Raw genomic sequence first — 20,869 nt, forward strand, 5'->3', positions numbered from 1 at the left:
AAATGAAGCCCTCATAATCCAAGGGAAAATGGTCAGTAACCTACTACACCACTTAGACACTTAGACACACCACACCACTTAGACACAGGTCTAAGGAGCCAGATGGGGTCCACTCAAGGGTACTGAGGGAGCTGGTAGAACAGCTCACTGAACCACTTCCCATCATTTACCAGTAGTCCTGGCTAACTGGGGAGGTCCCTATGACCTGTGTATGATGGTAGTCAAAGAGAGGCTCCTCTTTTGGACAAGAGACCTGAGGGCTGTCCTCTGCAGTTTCGGCGTTTTGATTGCTTCCAGAAAAGTTAGTGGGACTGTACTAAATAATTAAACTTCTTCCATCAGCACAGGTATGCTTGCTGTTTTTCCTTTCACCCTGACTAGGAAGGGACTTTGAGATATATGCAGAGCATTAAGCTGAGCTCTGATCTGGGGAGAGGCCACTGGGGGTCTGTGCATTTAGATAGGAGGAGAGTCTATCTGTGGTGCCAACTGAGTAACCTAAAAAAGCTGCTCTTCAGCACGTGGTTAAAAGCAGGGCAGACCTTCAGCAGGTGAAAGACTGCAGTCCTGCCCAAGACTGGGACAAAGAAGGGAAAAACCTTTGAATGCAATAGTGAAAGCTATTGAAAAGGTGGAAATCTCATGGCTATTAATGATTGCTACAGCCTCAATTTAGATAAAAAGATAATTTTTTTTAATTAACTGCTCAAGGGTGTTTCTATACTATCAACTTTTTCCAGCCCTGTTTATCTGTGGAGTCATAACACAGTGACAAGAAGCACAGCAAGAATAACATGTGGAAGGAAGTAATCTGCAAAACAGGTTAGTGTTTGGCTGGTTATGAAGTCATGCTTCCTACGTGGCACTGAATTTTACAGTAGCTATTACAGAGTGAGTGTCGCTGACACAGTTGGCAATTCATTCTGCTGAATCTCACAGAAATTGTATGGTGTAACAATTTGCCCTTAATTAAGGAAACACTTACACTTGATAGAACTGGCTACTACACCATACACACAAGCCCATGATACCAAAACCAAGATATGTGCAAAATGTGTTGGCGGTGACTCCAACAGAAACCTCAGGAACAAAGCCTAGAAAACTTTTCTGGATAGAACTCTGACTACACAACAGAAGGACCTATAAAGAGAGAGCCCTGCCGTTCTCTATCTAATACGTTCGATCTTTGTGCAATGAAGATTTTTAGTGCAATGAACAGAATTGCCACAGTAAACACCCAACTTCATCATTTGTACCTGTGGCCAAGTTGTTGAGAGAAGACTCTCAGCTAGGCACAAAACGTAGAGCACAGTGATTATGTGGATGATTATGATTAGATTTATTGCTAATGCAATAATATTGCCAGTGAAGTACCTAAATAACCACTCTGTCATTTATTGCAATAGATTATTGTCGGGTTTGGAAGCTATTAATTCACTTGTCTACCATTGGTTTCTGTGTTGCCATAGTTATTATACTATCTCCTTACATTGGCTAGCCAAATGGCCAATCGCTTCTTTGGCCCAGCAGCCTTTATAAGCTGCGGGAAATTTGAATAAAGCCCTCTTTGCTGCTGGATTCCCTGCGTGCTGCGTGGTCTCTTGTCTCCTGGCTTGGGTGCCTCTGCCACCTGTTCCTGCCACGAGGGACGGGCGGCGGGAGGATGATTCCAGCCCTGGGGACCTTCACAGAGCGGCCGGCAGTGACCCCCCAGAAACCCCTCCAACAGCTACAGATTATAGTATAATCAGGTCATTGTCACTTCTGTTAAGTCAAAAGCTTCAGTGAGACTCCTTTGCTTTCTAAATTTCTCTCAGAAGTCTAGGTTCAGCTAGGGTGACTTACTCTCAGATTGGTCAATAGTTGATGTCTAAAGGGCTATAATACATGGAGGTTGGCCTAGAAATGTACAGGTTTAGTATCTTTGGTCTTGGAGAATTCACAATTACAAAGCAACAAAACGCCTATGTAGCTACTTAAGGATTTTATGTCTGTGTAGTAGTGCTTTTTACTTGCCCTCCAAAAGTGAGTGTTCCCTACAGGTGTCCCTGCCAGAGGATGGATCCACCCAGAAGCTGCCTGCAACACTGGGAGACCAGTTTGCCCAGCTGACCCAGTCTTCATCAGCACTTTACACCCCTATGCAGGCTGATGAGCATCAAAGTCAATTGAAAACATCTCTGCTACCCCATCTCTGGAACTCATTATGCAAGCATCCAGTTCTTTCTGCAATATGTGTTCTTATCTTAGGACAAACAACATTGGCCATCAGAGGAAAAGTGTGTGTGTGGGAGGACACGTGTGAAGACCTTAATGTCTTTCTTCACCATCACAGTACCCTTCTAGGTGAACTACTTGCAACACTCAATAGGGTTTTAGAATAAGCAGCAAAGGCACTATATGCAAAAACCAAGGCTGCCCTGGTCATAGTAAAATGAAGCTTCTTACTATGCTTCAGTCAAAACATGTTACAATTGTATTCTTGTCCAGTACCACAAGTGAGAGTAAAAAACACTCCAGCCTCTTACAGAAAGGACAGCAATGCTATTTGTCCCTACTTTTGTCCAAAACATTTGTTCAATGACTTTGAGGATCTACCACCATTTGCAAGGACCCTCACACATGGTACTGCAATTGAGGAGAGTTCACAGATCATGTTAGAGCTTGGTCCTAATAACACTGAGCTCGTGGGTTCAATTCCTGTATGGGCCATTCACTTAAGAGTTGTACTCAATGATCCTTGTGGGTCCCTTCCAACTTAGAATATTCTATGAATTTTGCTTATAGAATGAGCTTCAGATGTTTTTCTATGTGAAATTTGTTCCTATTGAATTATATTGAAAGATCGTCCTTGAAAATTTCTTGCTTTTGTTGCATGCAGTCTCATTGTTGCAGGCTGTAACTTGTGGTTTGCTAGAGAAGCCCTGGTTTTAGTCTGTGGGGCTGGCTGTTGTTACCAGTGTCATTATGAAAAGTGGTTGACTCTGGTTTTATGGCTCAGAAAACATCTGCTTTCTGTACATGAGAAAGAAAAACAGGAAATGCTTGCTTGATAGTGCCGCTGTCACAGTGACAGCAATGGATTAAAATAAATCTCTGATAAATGTCTAACACATAAACATATACATGCAGTGCAGCGGGTTGTCAGGTGGGTTCCCATCTTGCATACACTTCAGAGTGGCTGTACCTTGTGCATTAGCGCATTTTGTATGATTCCTCTGGAATCCCACGTGCCTGCAAGTCCCAGGCCAGTGGAGAGGCTGTTCCAGTTCACTAACTCAAGGATAATGCCAATCCCAGCTCTATGGTCCCACTCTCCTCACATAGGGCCTTCCTCCCTCCCACTCCTCCCCTGTTAGAAGCAGAATAAATCTGGGCTGTTTGTTCGTTGCTCATGTAGGAGGGGGAAGTGATGAAGGAAAGCTGGAGGCAGCTGAGGCAGCTAATTGCTTTTCTTTGGCACCATGACCAAGAAAGGTTATTCTTCAGTCAATGTAAACTCCTAAATTAGCCTATCCAAGGTCACTCACATAGGCAAACCTACAAAATCTTAGGCAGGAGAAGCCTACTTGCTGCCTCATTAAGCTAAATCTTTTTCTCTCTCACCACAGGTGGCTAAATCTCAAGAGCTGTGCCTGGTTTGTGGCACAGGCAAGGCTGGCACCTGCCTATTAACAGGGGTAGGAAAAGTCCTTGCCTTGCATATGGTAGAGGAGGCCCAGGCTCTCACTCTCAGGCATGGCTGTCCCTGTGCTTGAGGTCAGAGACTGGGCAGGCTCCTGAGCCCCAGAAAAACATGAGGCACAACCTTGTTTGCTGCACACCCTAGAGCTTGTACGCAGCAGCATGTGAGCCCAGGCTGTAGTAGAGAGCTTCGGCCTTGGTGAGGGAGGAAGATGGAGGCTGCCTTCATCCTGCCTGCCTCTCCTGCTCCTCCTCAGTTTGGGTGTGCAACTGTGCTCATGAGACTTGGCAGGTAGGTAATTGAAGGGCCGTGAGGGCCAGGACAGCCAAGCCACAGAGGCACCTGCTACCGCCCCAGCTGTCCCCAGGGTCCTGGGGGCTGCTTGTCCCCAGCCTGAGCTTGGGGAGGTGCTGGGCTGGGTACATGAAGTACTCAGTGTAGCTACAATTTGACCACCGTCTCCCTAAGATCTTGCTTTATGGTGAACTTGCCACCGGCTGCCACAAGAGAGGAGCCCCAAAGAGAAGATACAAGGACTCCCTGAAACAACATCTCAGCCTTGGCCATATTGATCAACATAACTGGTCTACTCTGGCCTCAAATCGGGAGGTCTGGAGACACACCATCTATAACGCTGCTGATGCTTTTGAGAAAGCACGCAGGATCACTCTTAAGGAGAAAAGACAACACAGAAAGAATCGTGCCTTGCAGAATATATCTCCTAAGGAGTCTTTCTGCTGTGCCTTTTGCAACTGGATATGCCTGTCTTGTATTGGCCTTTTTAGCCACCAATGCGCCTGCAACAAATGTGGGTAGAGCCCTTCCCAAATCTTCGTTTGCAAAGCCCAGCCATGATGATGATGATGATAATATATTTGCAGAGTTTCCCATATATTCAAAAGAGAACTCTAACCCTCGTCTTCTGGGCAATGCTTTTACAGACCTTAGTTTACCCGCAGTGCAAAAAAAAGAGCACTGAAAGGAGAAGTGGCTTCTTCTTGAAGCTGTTCTTTGTTCAGTTTGATTTTTATGTGCTAGCCTGAAAAGGGGGGTAAGGAAGTTAAAAACTAAAACATCTTGTTTCATTAGAGTACAAACAGGAGATACTGTGATTAAGCAAAGATAAAATATTTTGCTGAAAATAGCAGTAACTCTTGATGACTGATTTTCAAGTTAAGAAATATTTTCACTGCTTTCATAGAACATCAGTGCACTAGTGATCTCAGTTTAGAAAATAAAATAAGAACATACAAACCTGGAAAGCTATCCAGAATGGTTTGAAGTACACAAAATACTGTCTTTTTTTTCCGCACCATAATGTATCAGTTGGCCAAACGAAAGATAATATACTTTTAGAAAAGCATGTCTCTTAAGCAGTTTTAACATTTGAGATGTAATTTTGAAAGAATTTTCAGTAATAAAACTCAGTATCTTTGATGCAGAGATATAAAAGGGTTAGAAATACTTTAATGAAAAATGTCCATATAGCTCAGCAAATTTACATATATGTTTCATCTAGTGAGGGAAATGCATTAAGTCCCTCCTTACAAAATTTTTTACTAAAGATAATATTCAAATAACAGGAAAAAAATGTTAAAGCAAAGTAAGATATATAAGCTGAATTTTAGAGCTGCTGTAAATATAACTTTCAGTGATGGGAGTACTATTCTGTAGTATATTCTATTCTTACACCTCCTCCTAGCTTGTGTTTGAATGACAAAATCAGAAATCTTCAGCATATTTTTCATTTCCTTGGTGATTAAAGCTGTGATAAATAACTAGATATGTTATATTCTTTGCTGAGTAGGATTGCTTATGCCTCTTAGAGTCAGAAAAAGTGGAGATAAAAAAAATCTGTGAAAATAAATTGAAAGAAATCCTACAAATGGCACTGATATACAGGTTTATTTCTTTTGTGACCTATGGGAAAAGCATTCAAGAAAAATATTCTTGGAAGTATTCCAAAAGAGGGAGACTTATAAACACTTGAACAGGCAGATAAAACAATGTAGAAGTTTGGGTCACAGAATTTTCTCTCTCCTTCTCTCTGTTCTTCCCCATCTGGGACTGAGTTCTCAGTACATCATGCTTTAGGCATAGCATTCATGCTACACAATTATTCCAGTTACTCTAGTTGACCCATTTTTTGAGCTTAATAAATTTCTTGCATTCTGTGGTTCCTACAAAACGTGTCATATGTGAGTGGTATCACTTTACTAATCCACAGGTTTGCTGCAGGCAAGAAGACATCTCCTTCTATTTGGCTTTGCAACAATATTGATGAGTAATGAAAGACTGGAATAGGCAGTAAAAATTGCTTATTTTAAAAGAGAAAAAAATAAGAGGGAAATCACAGGAGTGACCATATCAGAAAAGAAACATTTAAAGCTCTGAGTTAAGTTGTAATGAGTAAGGACTAAATTAGGTGGCAGCAAACCCTGTAGGATTTGAAAGTAGACCTCCAAGGTATCTTCCTATGTAAATGATGATGGGAAATGTGAGGGATATTGTCTCGGACAAGAAACACTCAGTGTGGAGGGAGGTTTCAGTAAACAGGATATTATAGTAAGAGGTGGCAGTGACAAAACGCACCCTTCCAGAGCTGGATGCCTGTTTCCAATTAAGTGCTATTCTGCAGGAAAGGAAGTGTTCAGCAGTATCATTTCCCATCAGTGATACCACTGGCTTCTGTACCACCATATCTCCTAGCAGGTACACAGGGTCCAAAGGCTCCACACCCTCTGGAGTATAAACTGAGTACATGGACTTTGGTGCCTGAAACAGGCATTTGAAAGGTTTGGTCTTAGTAACCTAACCTGCTTCCTGTGTTGCTGATGGTGAATGCTCTTTCCAGTTTCTATGCCAAAAAAATTGAATTATTTAAACATATATCTGAAGAAAAAGAAAGAGCACTATAAGGAGCCAATAGTGCTAAAATATTTAGAGATAATCTGTTTCTGAAAGTCTATTCACTTATTTTCCTTTTCTGTGTTCCCTTCTGAGGGTAGCAGCAGCAAGGGAAGCCTGTGATCTCTAGCTGAGTTGAAGGGAGAGACATGGTGAGCCAGTGCGAGCAGGCTGTCAGCCCCACTGGAGAGTGAGCTGGGAGCCCTGTGCCCACGCCCTGTGGCACCACCTTCACTGCTGCCTGGGCACATGTGCCTCATCCATGAGGATGAGAAAGCATACATGAGAACTTCCCTAGGATTGCTGCCTCTAGTACATAACAGCGTGGCACAAAAAATACTGAAGACCAAGTTGCTAACACAAAAGCCAAATAAACGATCAAAGACAAGGACAAGTGACTTTCTCAGGTCTACTATGGAATGAAGAAGAATTTGACTCAATGTAATTCATTTTTATTTTGGTTTTTATTGTACGTTGACTTTATCAGCTCTGACCTTGATAGAGTCACATTGTTGTATGCAATGCATTTGAGTTAATGACACGTTTTAAATGTCAGCCCCTGCTTTTTAGTACAGAGGCTTGTTTCTGGGCTACAGGCACTGCTACTGTATGGCTGGTAGCACAAACATAAGAAAAATTATTCCCCAAAACTTTGCTGGCCCTTTTTACAGGTTCTACTTAAAATAAAGTCACCTACTTTTCCAATGAAATTCCAATACTTTTTCACCTTTCCAAATCTACATAATTGTTTGAGGGCTAATCAGTATTTTACAGTTCAGCATGACACTCAGATCTGGTTCCTAATGGTCTCCTCCCCAACAAGTCAAATTAAAACAGCCATATCTAGTAATTTTAATGCTCTCTAGTGTTAAGTTGGATTATGGCCTGTTATTTCTTCACCTTCCCCAGCTGTATTAGCAATCACTAAACTATTTCTATAGCACTTGCAAAATGCAAAATATAATGAAAAAGCACTTAATGTGCCTCATTAATTTTAAACAAGTAAGAGGTTACAATAATTTTTTTAAAATTTGCTCAGTGTCTTGCAAGATCAAACTGTGATCAGATCAAAAAAGATGAAAATGATCCAAAAAAAAAAAAAAGGCCTTATCAAGGAATTTACTTCATTATTGCTCCCAGCACATCAGGTCCTTCTCTTTTCTCCCAGGTCTTAGAGACCTCCAGTATGAAGCTGTAACTGGTGATCTAGTGTCTGGCTTGTAGCCTTTTTAAATTTCTGGATCCCATCTAAAGTGGGGAGAGATCCAATGGCCTGATGCAGTTTACCTGGTGCAAAACATTGTGAACACACTTTCCAGCCATGCTCACATTTCTAGCTGAGATTCATCTAAATAGGGAAATAGAGCCAGCAGACTATACTTTGCCTGCAGTCAGGCTGCGGGATGCAGGTTGTAAGGCAGACGCACACTCAGCATTAACTGATGAAATGCGTCTAATGGTAAAGTACTAATCCCTGCAAAATCCTTGGCATGCTAAATTAAGTAAACCTTCCCAGATGAAATAAGTTATACCAGTGACAGCTGCTATATGAGGTGTTTTGCCAACAGAAATGATGCTGATTACAGATCTTGCCTAGCCAATACTGCCACAACATGCAGTCGGCATAACTGGAACATTATTAGCAAACCTCCTTATGCATGTTTAGTGCCTGACACCTCCTTGTCATCAAATGTTATCTAGCACAAGACTGCTAGCTTGCTTCATACAGAAAATTATGCACCTTAACTCCAACATGATGGGGAAAAAAGACTGAGGAGCAGAAGGTATGGGTGAAACAGTATATACACCAACAATTTTCATTTCTTTTGGTCAGATGTTAACTCCTTCCCCGTGAAATGAACTGTTAATTTTCTTTCCCATCTAGCAGTACACGAATGCATTAAGCATGAAGATATGGTTTTGTTTTCCTGTTAGTTTAAGCATGTCAGTCTAATTTGCAGTACCTTTCTGGTTCAGTTTCCACAAAAGGCCACCACATTGTGCTTTGCACATGACCACGCTCAGCAGCTTATAGAATCAATTCACAGAATGGTTTGGGTTGGAAGGGACCTTAAAGACCATCTAGTTTCAATCCCCTCCATGGGCAGAGACACCTTCTACTAGACCAGGTTGCTCAAAGTCCCTCCAACCTTGGCTTGAACACTTCCAGGGATGAGGCATCCACAACTTTTCCAGGCAATTTGTTCCAGTTCCTCACCAACCACACAGTCGGTTTCTTTCTAAATCTAATCTAAATCTACTGTCTTTCAGTTTAAAGCCATTACCCCATTTTCTATCACTGCAGATCCTGCTAAGAAGTCTCTGTCTTTCTTATCAACTCCCTTTAGATACTGAAAGGCTGCAATGTCATTTCAGAGCCTTCTCCAGGCTGAACAACCTCAACTCTTCTAGCCTGTCCTCATAAGAGAGGTGCTCCAGCTCTCTGATCATCTTCATGGCCTTCCTCTGAACCTGGACTAAAAAGCAGCCCCTCAGTCTGTAACTACAGGAAGCACAGAGGTAATTTTTTTCTGCCAGCAAGAAGTGGATTTTCATAGTTTCAAGATGCATTTGGATTTTGCTGAAAAGCAAGCCTACCCCTGATATTAAACAAAATGAGAATGTAACTGAGTATACCTCATTTGTGGGGCTTTAGGCTTACAAACTGCATATACATATATTTTTAGCACTCATGTACTTAAAAAGTGGTAAAAACTTGAGAACAAAAATCTAAAGAAACTCTGGTAACGCAATACTTAATTATGCTTAAATCCATTAAGGAATAGACACAAACCAACAAGAGATCATGGTTAGAAAGAAGTGTCTCACTGTCACACTGAATGCAGAAGGATTAGGTTTATTACTTGTGCTGCCTTGAAGACATCTTTTATCCACTGCTGTACTTCTTGGCAGATTTCTATGGCAAATCCTATATTAAGCAAATTCCTACTTAATTTGATTTCCGCTTTCATATACAGTCCTAATACCTACATGCTCCTTTCTAAGAGTGAATTCCTGTTACTTGGCTTTAGTGTTTCTTGTAGTAAAAGACCTACAAAGAATCAAGTTAGCTATTGGTTAGCTATACAGCAATTTCAGTAGACATCGACACAGTGTAAAGTATGAAAAACATCCAGGCTGGCAAGGATAAAGGATATTTCCAAGTGATTAACCACATGCACAAAAGCATGTTTACAAGGTGATGAACACAGCTTTTTCACTGTATTTCTGAAGAGTCTTTGATTTATTGAGAAATGTCACAATTTTTTTGTGAAATTGTCAAAAATACCACATTCCTAGCCAAGATGCCTAGCATACACTAATGGTAGTGTCCTAGTTAGAACAGCTGGGACCATTCATCACTGTATGGGTGTAACCCAGAAGTGTATATTCTATAGCCTTCCATGCAATTTCCCAGAAACTGTTGTCAATAGACCATTTACACCATCTGCCCAGAGCAGCCTGACTCCTCAGGCTATAAACTGGGTGTTAAAAGGCCTTCAAGATAGGAGGATGCTCCTGTCCTCACACCCATTATGGAACTCCCCGCCCTGAGGGAGGTACTGGGCGTTCCTGCCTGAACTGGAAGATATATAATCTTGGGGCCTTGGAACTTTTTTAACCACTTGTGGGATCCAGAGGAAGACTGCAGATCACTGCTCTCAACCAAACTGCAACCACCACTTTACAACCAGACTGCAATCACCGCTCTTGACCAGACTGCAACAGCACTCTCACCAACAGGTTTTCCCTCTCCTTTTTACTTTGGACTCAGGAGACCCAACGAACACCACTCTGTTCATGCCCCAGGGTGCTGGGTTATACATTCGGGTTTTGTGGGTTAAAACCAATTGTTTGTCTGTATAATCATACTTACTGTATTATTTTATTAAATTGTTATTCTGACTTATAATCTCTCTTTTGAGTTGAGTTTATTTCCCCTGCCGGTTTACCTTTAAACCAGCACAGGCAGGAACACCAAAAGCTAGTTACAGCTTCTGAGAATTATCTCCCTTGACACACATTGCACAACCAGCAATAGCTGGTTTTTGGTTTTGCTCACATTCCAAAAACCATACAGACTGTTTTGAAGCGGAATATATAAAAATGTAAAATAAACAGTTTCATGTCTGAGGTTCAAAATAATGCTAAGAAAATTCTGGAAGTAATCCCAAATAGAGGGGAAAAAAAGTCTGGAAAGATATTTTCACTTCTTTTTCAGGAACTATTGGATATATGGAGTGATTCCATATGTAAGAATTTATTCAACCTGATAGATACAGTTCAAAATACTAAAATGGAATTTCATAAAACCTCTACAATAAACTGAATTAACAATGCAAAGGATTTGTCCAAAAAAAATGTTTATTTGAAAAACACTCAACAACTATTATCCCCTTTATGTGAACTTGTTTACATACACTATATGTATACACACACACACAGACAGAGTTTTAATTTGAATTGTGCATTACTATAATGAATACAGAACTATGTATCACAGAACACCTTGGTCTAAGGTTTTGCATTTCTTGGATATAACACAAGTCTTTTTTTTGTCTGAAACTGTGTAAAAATTAAACACGTATAAGACACATTATATCAATGCATTGCTAGTAATTTCCTGTAAACACTGTTATTTACATTAGTAGACAATGTAGCCCTTCTACTAGTGGTAGACATCAACTGGCCACTGCTGTTACTACTGTTAGGATCAAAAGTCTTTTTACAATTGAAGAGACTGAAAAATTGCCTCTGATACTGAGAAGAAGCATAGTAGTAAATAAAGGGGTCAATGCAACAGCTAACACTGCTGATACAAACACTGAGTAGATAGGCAAAGTAGAGGTACTCTAAGCTGTTGTCATAAGAAAAATGGATATAATGAATTAATAGGAGGACATTTGTTGGTCCAAAGCAAATAACAAAAACAGAAAAAACCGCAACACACAAGAGCAAGGCCCGTGTCTTCTTATTTTGCTTTGCAACAATGGTAGAAGAACTAAGACATCGAATGATACACACATAACAGACAGTAGAAATTATAAATGGCACTATGAAAAACACAGAAGAGAAGATGGAGAAGAAGTGGAGGTAATAGCCATGAAGTTCAGATTCTCTTAGCACATCGTGGCAAGTAGTTATATTTAACCTGGGTATTTCCATTGTTTGCTCTCTGATGAGGAAAGGTATAACCCCACTTATTGCTACAAGCCATATGATGAAACAAATCAGCGAGGCACGTGTTAACGTGCGCCAACCAAGAGACTGCATGGGATACACCACTGCTAAGAAGCGATCGAAGCTTATGCTCGTCATAAGCATTACTGAGCAGTACATGTTACAATAGAAGGCAGCAGTGACAAAACGGCACATCTGAGGCCCAAAAACCCAGTCATTTCCAGAAAAGTGATAAGCAATCTTAAAAGGAAGCACGCTTACAAACAGGACATCTGCCAGGGCCAAATTCAGCATGTATATTACAGCTGGCTTCTCAATTTTCATTTTTTTCAGAAACACGAGTATTGCTGTGATGTTCAGAGGGAGACTCAGCACAAGCACGAAGGTGTAAACTGAAGGTACAAAACCTGTCAGCCACGGACTAGTGAGGTATCTATATGTTTGAACTGACACCATTCGTTGTTCACGTGGGAATAATCCAGTCTGATTGGTGGCTCCTGATCCAACTTCCAAGTAATTTTCAGTATCACCTTCAATAGGTATAAGGTCATCATGGTGACCGACAGAAGAAAAGATTGCAAAACTTCTGACGCGTGGCATGCTGCTGTTATTTGGAAAGGCTGAAAAAATAAGACAGTGTTAAGATTAATAAGCAAATATTTAAATGGTATGGGGAAGTGAAAATATCTTTCAAAAAGGAAAGCTAAGATTACATTAGCAACACAAAATAATAAGGTTAATTTCTGATTCAAAGCACAGGCTGCTCACAGAGCAGCCTTTTTATTTTAGCTCCTGCTACAAATTTGGGTAAGATGTCCTCCTTTGCCTCCTATCTCTTGGCTTGGAAGCGGCTATTAGTAGTGATCCTAGCTGTGCTTAAGGACCCAATCTAATCTTTGCTTTCTTTGACACAAATGCAACAGTAAATTTGCCATCCTTGAACTGATTTTGCCAGACCCTTCACACATTTTTTAAGAAATGAGATGCTGAGATAAATACTAGTATTCATACACAAATTCCTGTTCGAAGTACTCATCACCAAAATAACAAAAAAGAAAAGTGCCAGTGAAGCATCATGTTATTATTTCTGTGCTCTGGAGATATCTTACACAACCCGAAGGCCCCCATCAAGACAGATGGAGAAGTCTACATGCAGTTTTCAAGGTAGACATGGATCAACCTTTTCATTGTAACAGACAGGTGAACACAGATTGCACTGAAACACCTTCCCAGTTCTATTTATCCTGTCCCACATCATGCAGAACAGCATGTGTCTGGTGCACCCTCGGGGCACTTCTGTTCCCTCTACAGCAGGTTCTTCTGCAGCACAGTTTGGTGGCTGTGACCAAGTCAGGACAGGGTATCTCTGCTTTCTAAATGTCAAGAATTTGGCATGATAGTGTTGAATGTGTAGTATGAGTTGATTTATGTACCAAAAAACCCCCCAAACCAATCCAAACAATCCAAAAAGCATTATTTCAGCAAAGTTGTTTTATGGAGAATTACTTTGTAAGACTGTCATTTTCAGCTTTGGCTTAATCTAGTTAGGTGCAGGATAATTCAAGCATTGTGGGCGGACAGGAGTAGAAACTTACTACTACTACAATAATTCATCTAATTAGCCCTGCAACTGATTCTTTGTTATCCTAGAGAATTAAAATAAAAGTGAGGGTGTGTTAGCTCAGATTTGTGAACTTAAAGTACATGGGCATGATTCACCTAAGATGCTGCTACTTAGACATAATTATTTGCTCTACAGTAATTCAAACCATTTTTTTAATGCAGGGGAGAACAAAAGCATGTGAAGGATGGAGATGGCAAAGAGAGGAGTGTCTGCAGCTTTAAGCAGGCAATTACCTCACTTTGTATGAAGGCTGTGTGAGAAGGACCCTGCCCAGCATGAATTTTAATGAAATTCAGACTTGAATGTGGGGAGAGATCAGAGGAGTGGTAGGGAAATTGGTGATTTTTTTGAAGTTGCTTTGTATATCATGCTGTGTCACAGCAGCATTCTGGAGGCTGAGGGGACAAAAGAAGGGAAGTGTTTGAGATAATGATTTTCGTATGCAAAGTGACTAGAATGCAACCTGTGACAGTCAGAAAAAAAGATGCTGGATGAGAATTTCAGCCTGGGAGCTTGCTGCATACATTGGAGTAGGAATGATTTAGTTTGAAACAGAAACATATAGAAATATGTGAAATTTAGTGTTTGCACAGAAGGGCACTAAACACATTTATAGGGTTGATTCTGCTGTTTTAAAGAGAAACCGACAACAGGCAAAACTATAGATCCTTAATCTATAACCTTAGCCATCCAACTGCTTCGACTAAAGTTGAAAGTTTAAGAGTCAGCCCCTAGCTCAGCAGTTCAGGTGTGGCACAAGTTCTATTTAACACCTCTAACTTCAGCCTGTGGTTGACATCAAGGACTTATAAGATTTTCTGAACTTAATAATTATAGCAATAGAAATATGTCACAACTGACACCACTGGTCTTCATCTCTTTTGGGAGGATTATAACTATACCTGAATGAAGAAAAACCCTAAGCTTGTCTCTACTCTAAACATGAAAAATCTTGAACGTACCTATTCTATCTCCAGTATGTGTAAGTTTTATGAATTCAAGATTTTGAATGCTGTGAATATGTATTTCTAAACCAGAAAATTTCCGAAAGACAGTGATGAGCCTAGTCCCCCAAAGGTCTACATGTCCTTCTTGATTTCTCCACCACTGAAAAACTGTGGAAAACCAAATGAAGAGGTGACATGGTTTCAGCTGAGGAAGGCATATTTTTGGGAACATAAATATAAACACACTTTGTGAGAAGGAGGGCACACATGTGCAGGAGTTAGGAACTGTATTGCCCAGATTACCTCTCCATGATGGGATAACTGAGGCACAAGCACCCCTCTCATCCCAGTATCCCTGAACTTTGAAGGACCTGAGCCAGCAGTGTTGCAGTGTCACACTTCTGAGGACAAGCAAGCAAACCAGTCAGAGCCACTGATCTTTAATGAAGGAAATTAAATCACTTAATGCAGAAGCCCTTGGCAGTAACCTGACCCATTTCTCATCAGCATCTCCTAAGTCAGAGCAGTATGAAAATATGCTACCAGAAAAAAAAGTTATGATCGGACCAGGTACCTTTTATTGACTTAGCTATTGCTTATAGTTAATTGAACATTGCTAGTAATTTTAATTACATTGATGCCTTAAGCCCCTAATGTTTTTTTTTATTTTTCTTTTATTGGTAAGCCTTATAAGTTTTATAAGTAGATTTTAAAAGCAGCAACCCTTCCTCCCTTGTCCCTTTCCCTCTAGCACCCTTGTTCACACATTCCTTAAACCTCCTACCCCATTCTATGCTCCCTATATCAATCCCACTCCCGAATCCAGTAGAAATGTTTAGTCTTTTGTCAAGGCAAGGCCTAGATTGTTGGCAGAACAGCATATCAGGGCCTAAACCACAGAACACGGTCAAAAACTGGGTGACTATGTACCCTTTGTGCTCTGATGAAGATGAAGATGGGATGAACAGAGGGTCCCGAAATGCACCCCAGACCCATTTTCAGGGGGTGGACCCGGGGCGGATCAGAGTAAAGGCCACAGGGTGGACACGTCTGGGATTGGATGGATGGTATTATAAAATGTAACATCTCAGGCACGGCCTGGGCGCGCGTCGTGTAACATCTTAGCCTTGGCATAATAAACCCTTTCTTATCTCACCCCTAATTAACTGCTCCGGAGATTTTTTCAGCACTTAAATCCCACGGCAACAACATTCTGAATTATTGGAGCCATCTTATTTACAGCTTTCTTAGATGAGAGGATTTAGAGTCTGCATTACTCCATTATAAAAAAATTTCTAAATATAGAATCCTATTACAATAAATAAGAACAAAAAATTTTACAAATAATTTTAGTTTAGTTCTAAGTCTAACTTGGTGTAAACTACCTGTTCTTTGTAGAAGTAAAGACTTTCTAAGTTCAGAGTTGAGCTCAACCTTCATGCTGTCAACAATGCCTCCATGCTGTCCCCTGTACTCAGTCCATGTCCCTGTCTTGAACTTAGATGACAAGAGGTAATACTTGAAAGCCAGCTCTATGGAAAAATGTAATGAGACCTCAAACTTGCTATTTTTGTGCCACTTGATGATATAGAGAGTGGTGATTTACTTTCTTGATGAAATTAAATTTAATTATAATTTAAAAGCTTATAGCCACATATCACTTCTTTCCTTCAGAAAGCTGCTCGTATGGTTTGTATGACACAGTATCTGTGTAATTCTAGAAAAAATACTGCAGTCTGTACTTTCTGAAACAGAGGACAGTTACTGCCCTGAGGTTTTGTATTCCTTTTGTGTCAGTATTTATTGGAAAATGCCAGTGATAAGAGATTTATACACAGAAGGGAAGAAGATGAAATGATGTTCTATTAATTCAAAGGATCTCCATGAACCTTCATAATAAACAAAAAGGCATTGCCTTTAAGCTGGTTAGTACAAGACAGCCAATACAGCAAGTATTCTAAAAAAAGATCTTGTAACTGCTCTTGAGATAGCTACGGCTATACCAGAATCTGTGAAATAGTCCTTTCTAGCCGTTTTAAAGTTATAATTTGCCTAAAACATATTTCACTACAGTTTAAGTAGTTTATAATAATCCAAATAATCTCTTAGAAAAAGAGAGGTAAAGCTTGTATAATATAACTGTTCAAAGGGTCATCTTATTTTTGCTAGGCTGTCATCCAGTCCTTTTGGAAGAAGTTAAGCCTGGTGGATTTCTATTTTTATGACTAATAGTAATATGACAGTTAACAGCTCTGTCAAAATACATGTAAAATTTAAAAAGGCATGAAAGAACAGGACTAATAAACTATAGACAAAGAAACAACAGGTTGAAGCACAGAGGTTTTATCTTTGTGGTGTGTAGTAAGGACACTGAATGATAGGCATATAGTCTTTTTCTTTGCTTCCAAGGACTTCAAAAGGCAAAAATTACATAGAACGAGTACAATACTCAAACTGCCTGAAGCTTTCCTTTATTGACTGTGGTTTTTGCACCAGTTCTCCAACGAGGACATAGAGGAATGATATATAAAGCTCAGTAAGTTTGGGATTGTCCAATTTATACTGTGCTATCTTCCATCAAATACTACAAACTATTCATCTCACAATCAGCATATGCATATTCTGCTTACCCTGGCCTCTTTTTTTTATACTTTATACTTACTGCTATTTTTTTTATACAGAATTATTTTAGAATTTCATGTCTACTTACATACGGGAGGGGCTATTGTGCATACTGTTCTGTGAAAGGAGAATTAGAGAGAAGAAAATTCAACAGCTTCAACCAATCTTAAAAAGAACTCTTGAGCTGCAGAAGAAAATTTCTGTAGACCCAGAAATCTGCACAAGATGTTACAGAACAGCAATCTTCATATCCCAAGGGATATCTTTGTGATGTGGGAGACTAAAGAATAGGCTCCTACAGAAGCAATTAAATATGCTCCCTGTGTGCTGCTTGACAACAATTAATACCAACTTCTGGGCATTACTGGGGACAGGTGCACCCACACCGCTGGTGCTGGCTTATAACAAAAAGCCGGTTTCTCTTATCTCCTCTCTGTATAACTCAAAGTGATAAGCATCTAGAATCTAAATTACTCAGTGGCCCATAAATTAGGTACTTGAAGGTAAACTGTGAAGTGTATGCCAGATGTATTAATAAACAAGGTAAGACACAACCTCATTGTGATGACAGTTGCTTTCATAAAAATAAACACTGAATTATCTTTAAAAAAATCTTCAACAGTCCACATCTCCATTTATACAGAATTCGTTATTGTATTATAGGCTAATTAGTAACAACTAGAACACATCTTCCCGAAGTATTGTTTTCTTGCAACCAAGTGTCTGCTCCTTTTTTCTTTTCCTTCTCCATCTCTTTAACTACACATGCTGGCTCTAAGCAACAATAACATCTCTCTATCTGGCTGTCAGTGTCCCAATGCAGAAAAGTTCACCTGGGCAAGTTCAGACCTTGGTCAGCCACCTCAGCAACATCTGGTCAGATAATCTGCATGCATTTAACGCCAATCCAATGCCAAACTATTGCTTTTTCACCTGCCCACAGAAACAGCACACGTGTCAGTGACGTGGTAACTGTGGATACTGATGGACAGGGACAAAGCATATGAGAAGCTGCAGATTCAAGGGCAGAGCTGATTTACGGATACAACAGTGCCTGGGCGATGGGAATTAACTACACTATGGTAAAAACAAGGAAGGTTATCTGGGACAGTGGGGAAATCATATAGTTACAGTGGAAGCGACGAGGAGAGCAAAGACATACTCAGATGGTCAGACTTGGTGAGTTCTGTTGTGCATGAAGTAACTTGTTTGAATTTTTCTTTTCCTAACGATGCAATACAGTAGCTATTGCTTCCAAAGGAAGTAGCAAATAAGTACCAGTAGTTACTGTTTCCAAAGGAAGTAGCAAATAAGTACTGTAATTCAGAGTACTCTTTAATAAAAACTGTGATTGCAAAAGGCAGGAAAACAAGTTTGAATGTCCCCATAAACTGTTTGAGTAGCACCCAACAGTGCAATCTTTTTTTCTAGCACTAACATGGATAGTTTGTCTTTTACACCAACCCCCCCTTTTTTTTAAAAGACATTTTCCTTAGAATTCCCATATGAACGCAATTGTGATCTCTTCATTACCACTTATCCTTGTGACAAAAAGTTGTTTAGCAAAAATTATTTGTCCCCTTTGATACTTTCTTCTCAGCATAATTACAAACACTAGATCTGTCCCCTTTCAGTCTTCAGTTCAGTAGTCAAAGTACACCACACTGAAATATCCCCTTAGTTGCTCATCTAATCAGCCCTTTTCTGTACAAAGGGCCTGAACAGACGCTTCACAGCAGGCATCTCATGGGACTAAGTTATTGTACAGCAGTACTATCATCACTAGCTGATTGAAAGAAATGTTAAACTGAATGTCACAGAAAAAAAACCCTGCTAATCTCTAAATACGTAATATTTGGTACTGCTGTATCTTTACCATAATCTGGGAGGGTTATGTGCCTGCATGTCTTCTCCTACCTTCCTTCCCTCAGCATCTGCATTGTCTAACAACCTCTGAGCTGGATGGATCCATGATCTCCTCAGTTAGGGCACTGACGTTGCTATTAGTGCTATTTCTAATTGAATAACCATGGAAGTCATCTGCTCGGGGTGGATATTCTGAAATGTTTAGTGCTGGCAGATCTTCCAGAGTTTGTGCTCCCTACAAATTCAGCTGGTACTCCATCTTCTGAAGTTGTTACTAAAAGGCAATGCCAGTTTTTTAAGGCAGTCCACCAACACGCCTGGCCACATCTTTCCATCCACTTGCTATAGCCTGGTCACCTCCTTCGCTTCGGTGAAATTCGAAACCACCCTTCACTACCACCACCAGCCTCACCCCGCCACTGCCACGTGCACAAACCTACGGCCGCGCTTCACACCAAGCAAGACTACTCGGCTCTAACTCACATTAAAACCCCAAACCGGGAGCACCGTGACCCGGCTACGTGAGGGTACGCGATGCGGAGGCACTTTTTTTTTTATCCCCCCCCGGCCCGCGAACACGACGAACTTCCGCGATCCGCGCTCGGCCCGCGCTGCCCAGCGGGCCCACCTGGCAGGGGCGCAGCGCCCCTCCCCTGCCGGCCCCTCCCGAGCCCCGGCGGCGACTCACTGGCGGCACCGGCGGGCGGCGAGCGCGGGCAGCACAGCAGCGCCAGGGCACAGAGCAGTGTCCGGGGCCCCATGGCCGGAGCTTCGTCCGTCCGTCCGTCCGTCCGTCCGTCTGTCCGTCCGTGCGAGCAGGGCGGCGGCACGCGAGTGCCGGGGGCGGAAGGCTGGGGCTGGCGAAGGGCCGCCCCGGGGCCGCCGCCGCTCCCTCCGGCGCCTCCCGCTGTGTGGAGGGGGGGCTGCGCGCCGGGGGCGGGGGGAGCGCTGGGGCTCGGCGGCACCGGGAGGGGAGGGGAGGGGAGGGGAGGGCAGCGGCCGCCGCCCCCGCAGCACACACAGCCCGGTCAGCAGCCCCCGCGCCGCGGGAATGGCAATGGGAAGCGCAGGAGCCCAGCTGGGAAACGGGAAGCGGTTGTGGGCTCGGGCGGAGTGAGGGGTCAGGAGGTGAGGAACAAAGGGTTGTGCTCATGGCATTATCCTAAGCTTAGTCTGCCAAATTTGCGCAGGGCAAGTGCCTAATAGGAGCAGTTCCGAGGCCAGCTGAAATATGTTGCTTCCAAAAAGTCTCTTAATACTGATCCGCTTTGTATAAAGGAGATGATGGTGAAGCTTGTTTGTATTCCATGAGTTCAGTAAACTGTCTACTCTACACAGGACAACCCAAAAGCAGTGCATTATCCTGCTCTGCAGACCTGTGTGCTACTCTAAGATCCCTGAGGAGGTGATTCCACTCTGCAGTCCAGTGCTATGTGACATGGACAAGCCTTGGAAAATTTGTGCTGTCCTTGAGAGATGCTCATGAACTGAAGTGGTTGAACTGGAACTTATATGAAAGATACTTCAATAACTTTGCAGCTGTTATTTAGGCTTTTTCCTTTCAAAATATTCCAGTGGTGGTTTGAGTGCTTTTTATATATTAGGCCTGTAATACTTCAGAGCTTTACAAGTGGACACCCTGGTTTGCTAGGATGTGCTGTCTCATCCTCAACTGTACATCCTTCTGTTACAGCAAGGAAGATTAAAAAAGGAGAGAAGGGGAAGGTTCTGTTTAGAATTTGTTCATATGTATGAAGTGCCTCTATTACTGCAGAAGCACTGATCTTTGCTTTTAGTGGAGAATAAAAACCATGGAAAGCAAATACCCCCAGTCGCAAGGACTGGTTCCCAGTAAGTTCTGTGCCTGCGTCACTGCAGGTGGAGTTTTGGAGGTGATGCAGAACTGTTGTTCAGTGGTCACCATCGGGTGACTTTGACCTGTCAACCAGAGCCTTGGGATATCAGAAACCTGCTCAAGTTGCTCAAACAATCTGTTGAAAGAACTGTCAGAATTATTCATGCAAGGGGAATCTGTGA

At 41.6% G+C, this 20,869-nt stretch overlaps 1 protein-coding gene across 3 annotated transcripts in view; it reads right to left on the minus strand.

Annotated features, from left to right (window-relative positions):
* The window catches only part of LOC135407189 (proteinase-activated receptor 2-like), a 38,247-nt gene extending 18,450 nt beyond the window's left edge, over positions 1-19,797 (minus strand). Inside the window, exons 1-2 of one of the 3 annotated variants that reach the window (XM_064642044.1) lie at positions 19,521-19,711; positions 10,940-12,393 (exon numbers count right to left, since the gene is read on the minus strand). In XM_064642044.1, the coding sequence (XP_064498114.1) occupies positions 11,195-12,393; positions 19,521-19,593 (1,272 nt within the window). In that variant the 5' untranslated portion in view covers positions 19,594-19,711 and the 3' untranslated portion in view covers positions 10,940-11,194. Of the gene's footprint in view, positions 1-10,939; positions 12,394-19,460 lie in introns of those variants that run through there. The other 2 variants (XM_064642047.1, XM_064642045.1) reach the window with 2 other exon arrangements.
* Positions 19,798-20,869: the final 1,072 nt, after the last annotated feature.

Source organism: Pseudopipra pipra, chromosome Z, assembly GCF_036250125.1.
Source record: "Pseudopipra pipra isolate bDixPip1 chromosome Z, bDixPip1.hap1, whole genome shotgun sequence".
Classification (NCBI taxonomy): Eukaryota; Metazoa; Chordata; class Aves; order Passeriformes; family Pipridae; genus Pseudopipra; species Pseudopipra pipra.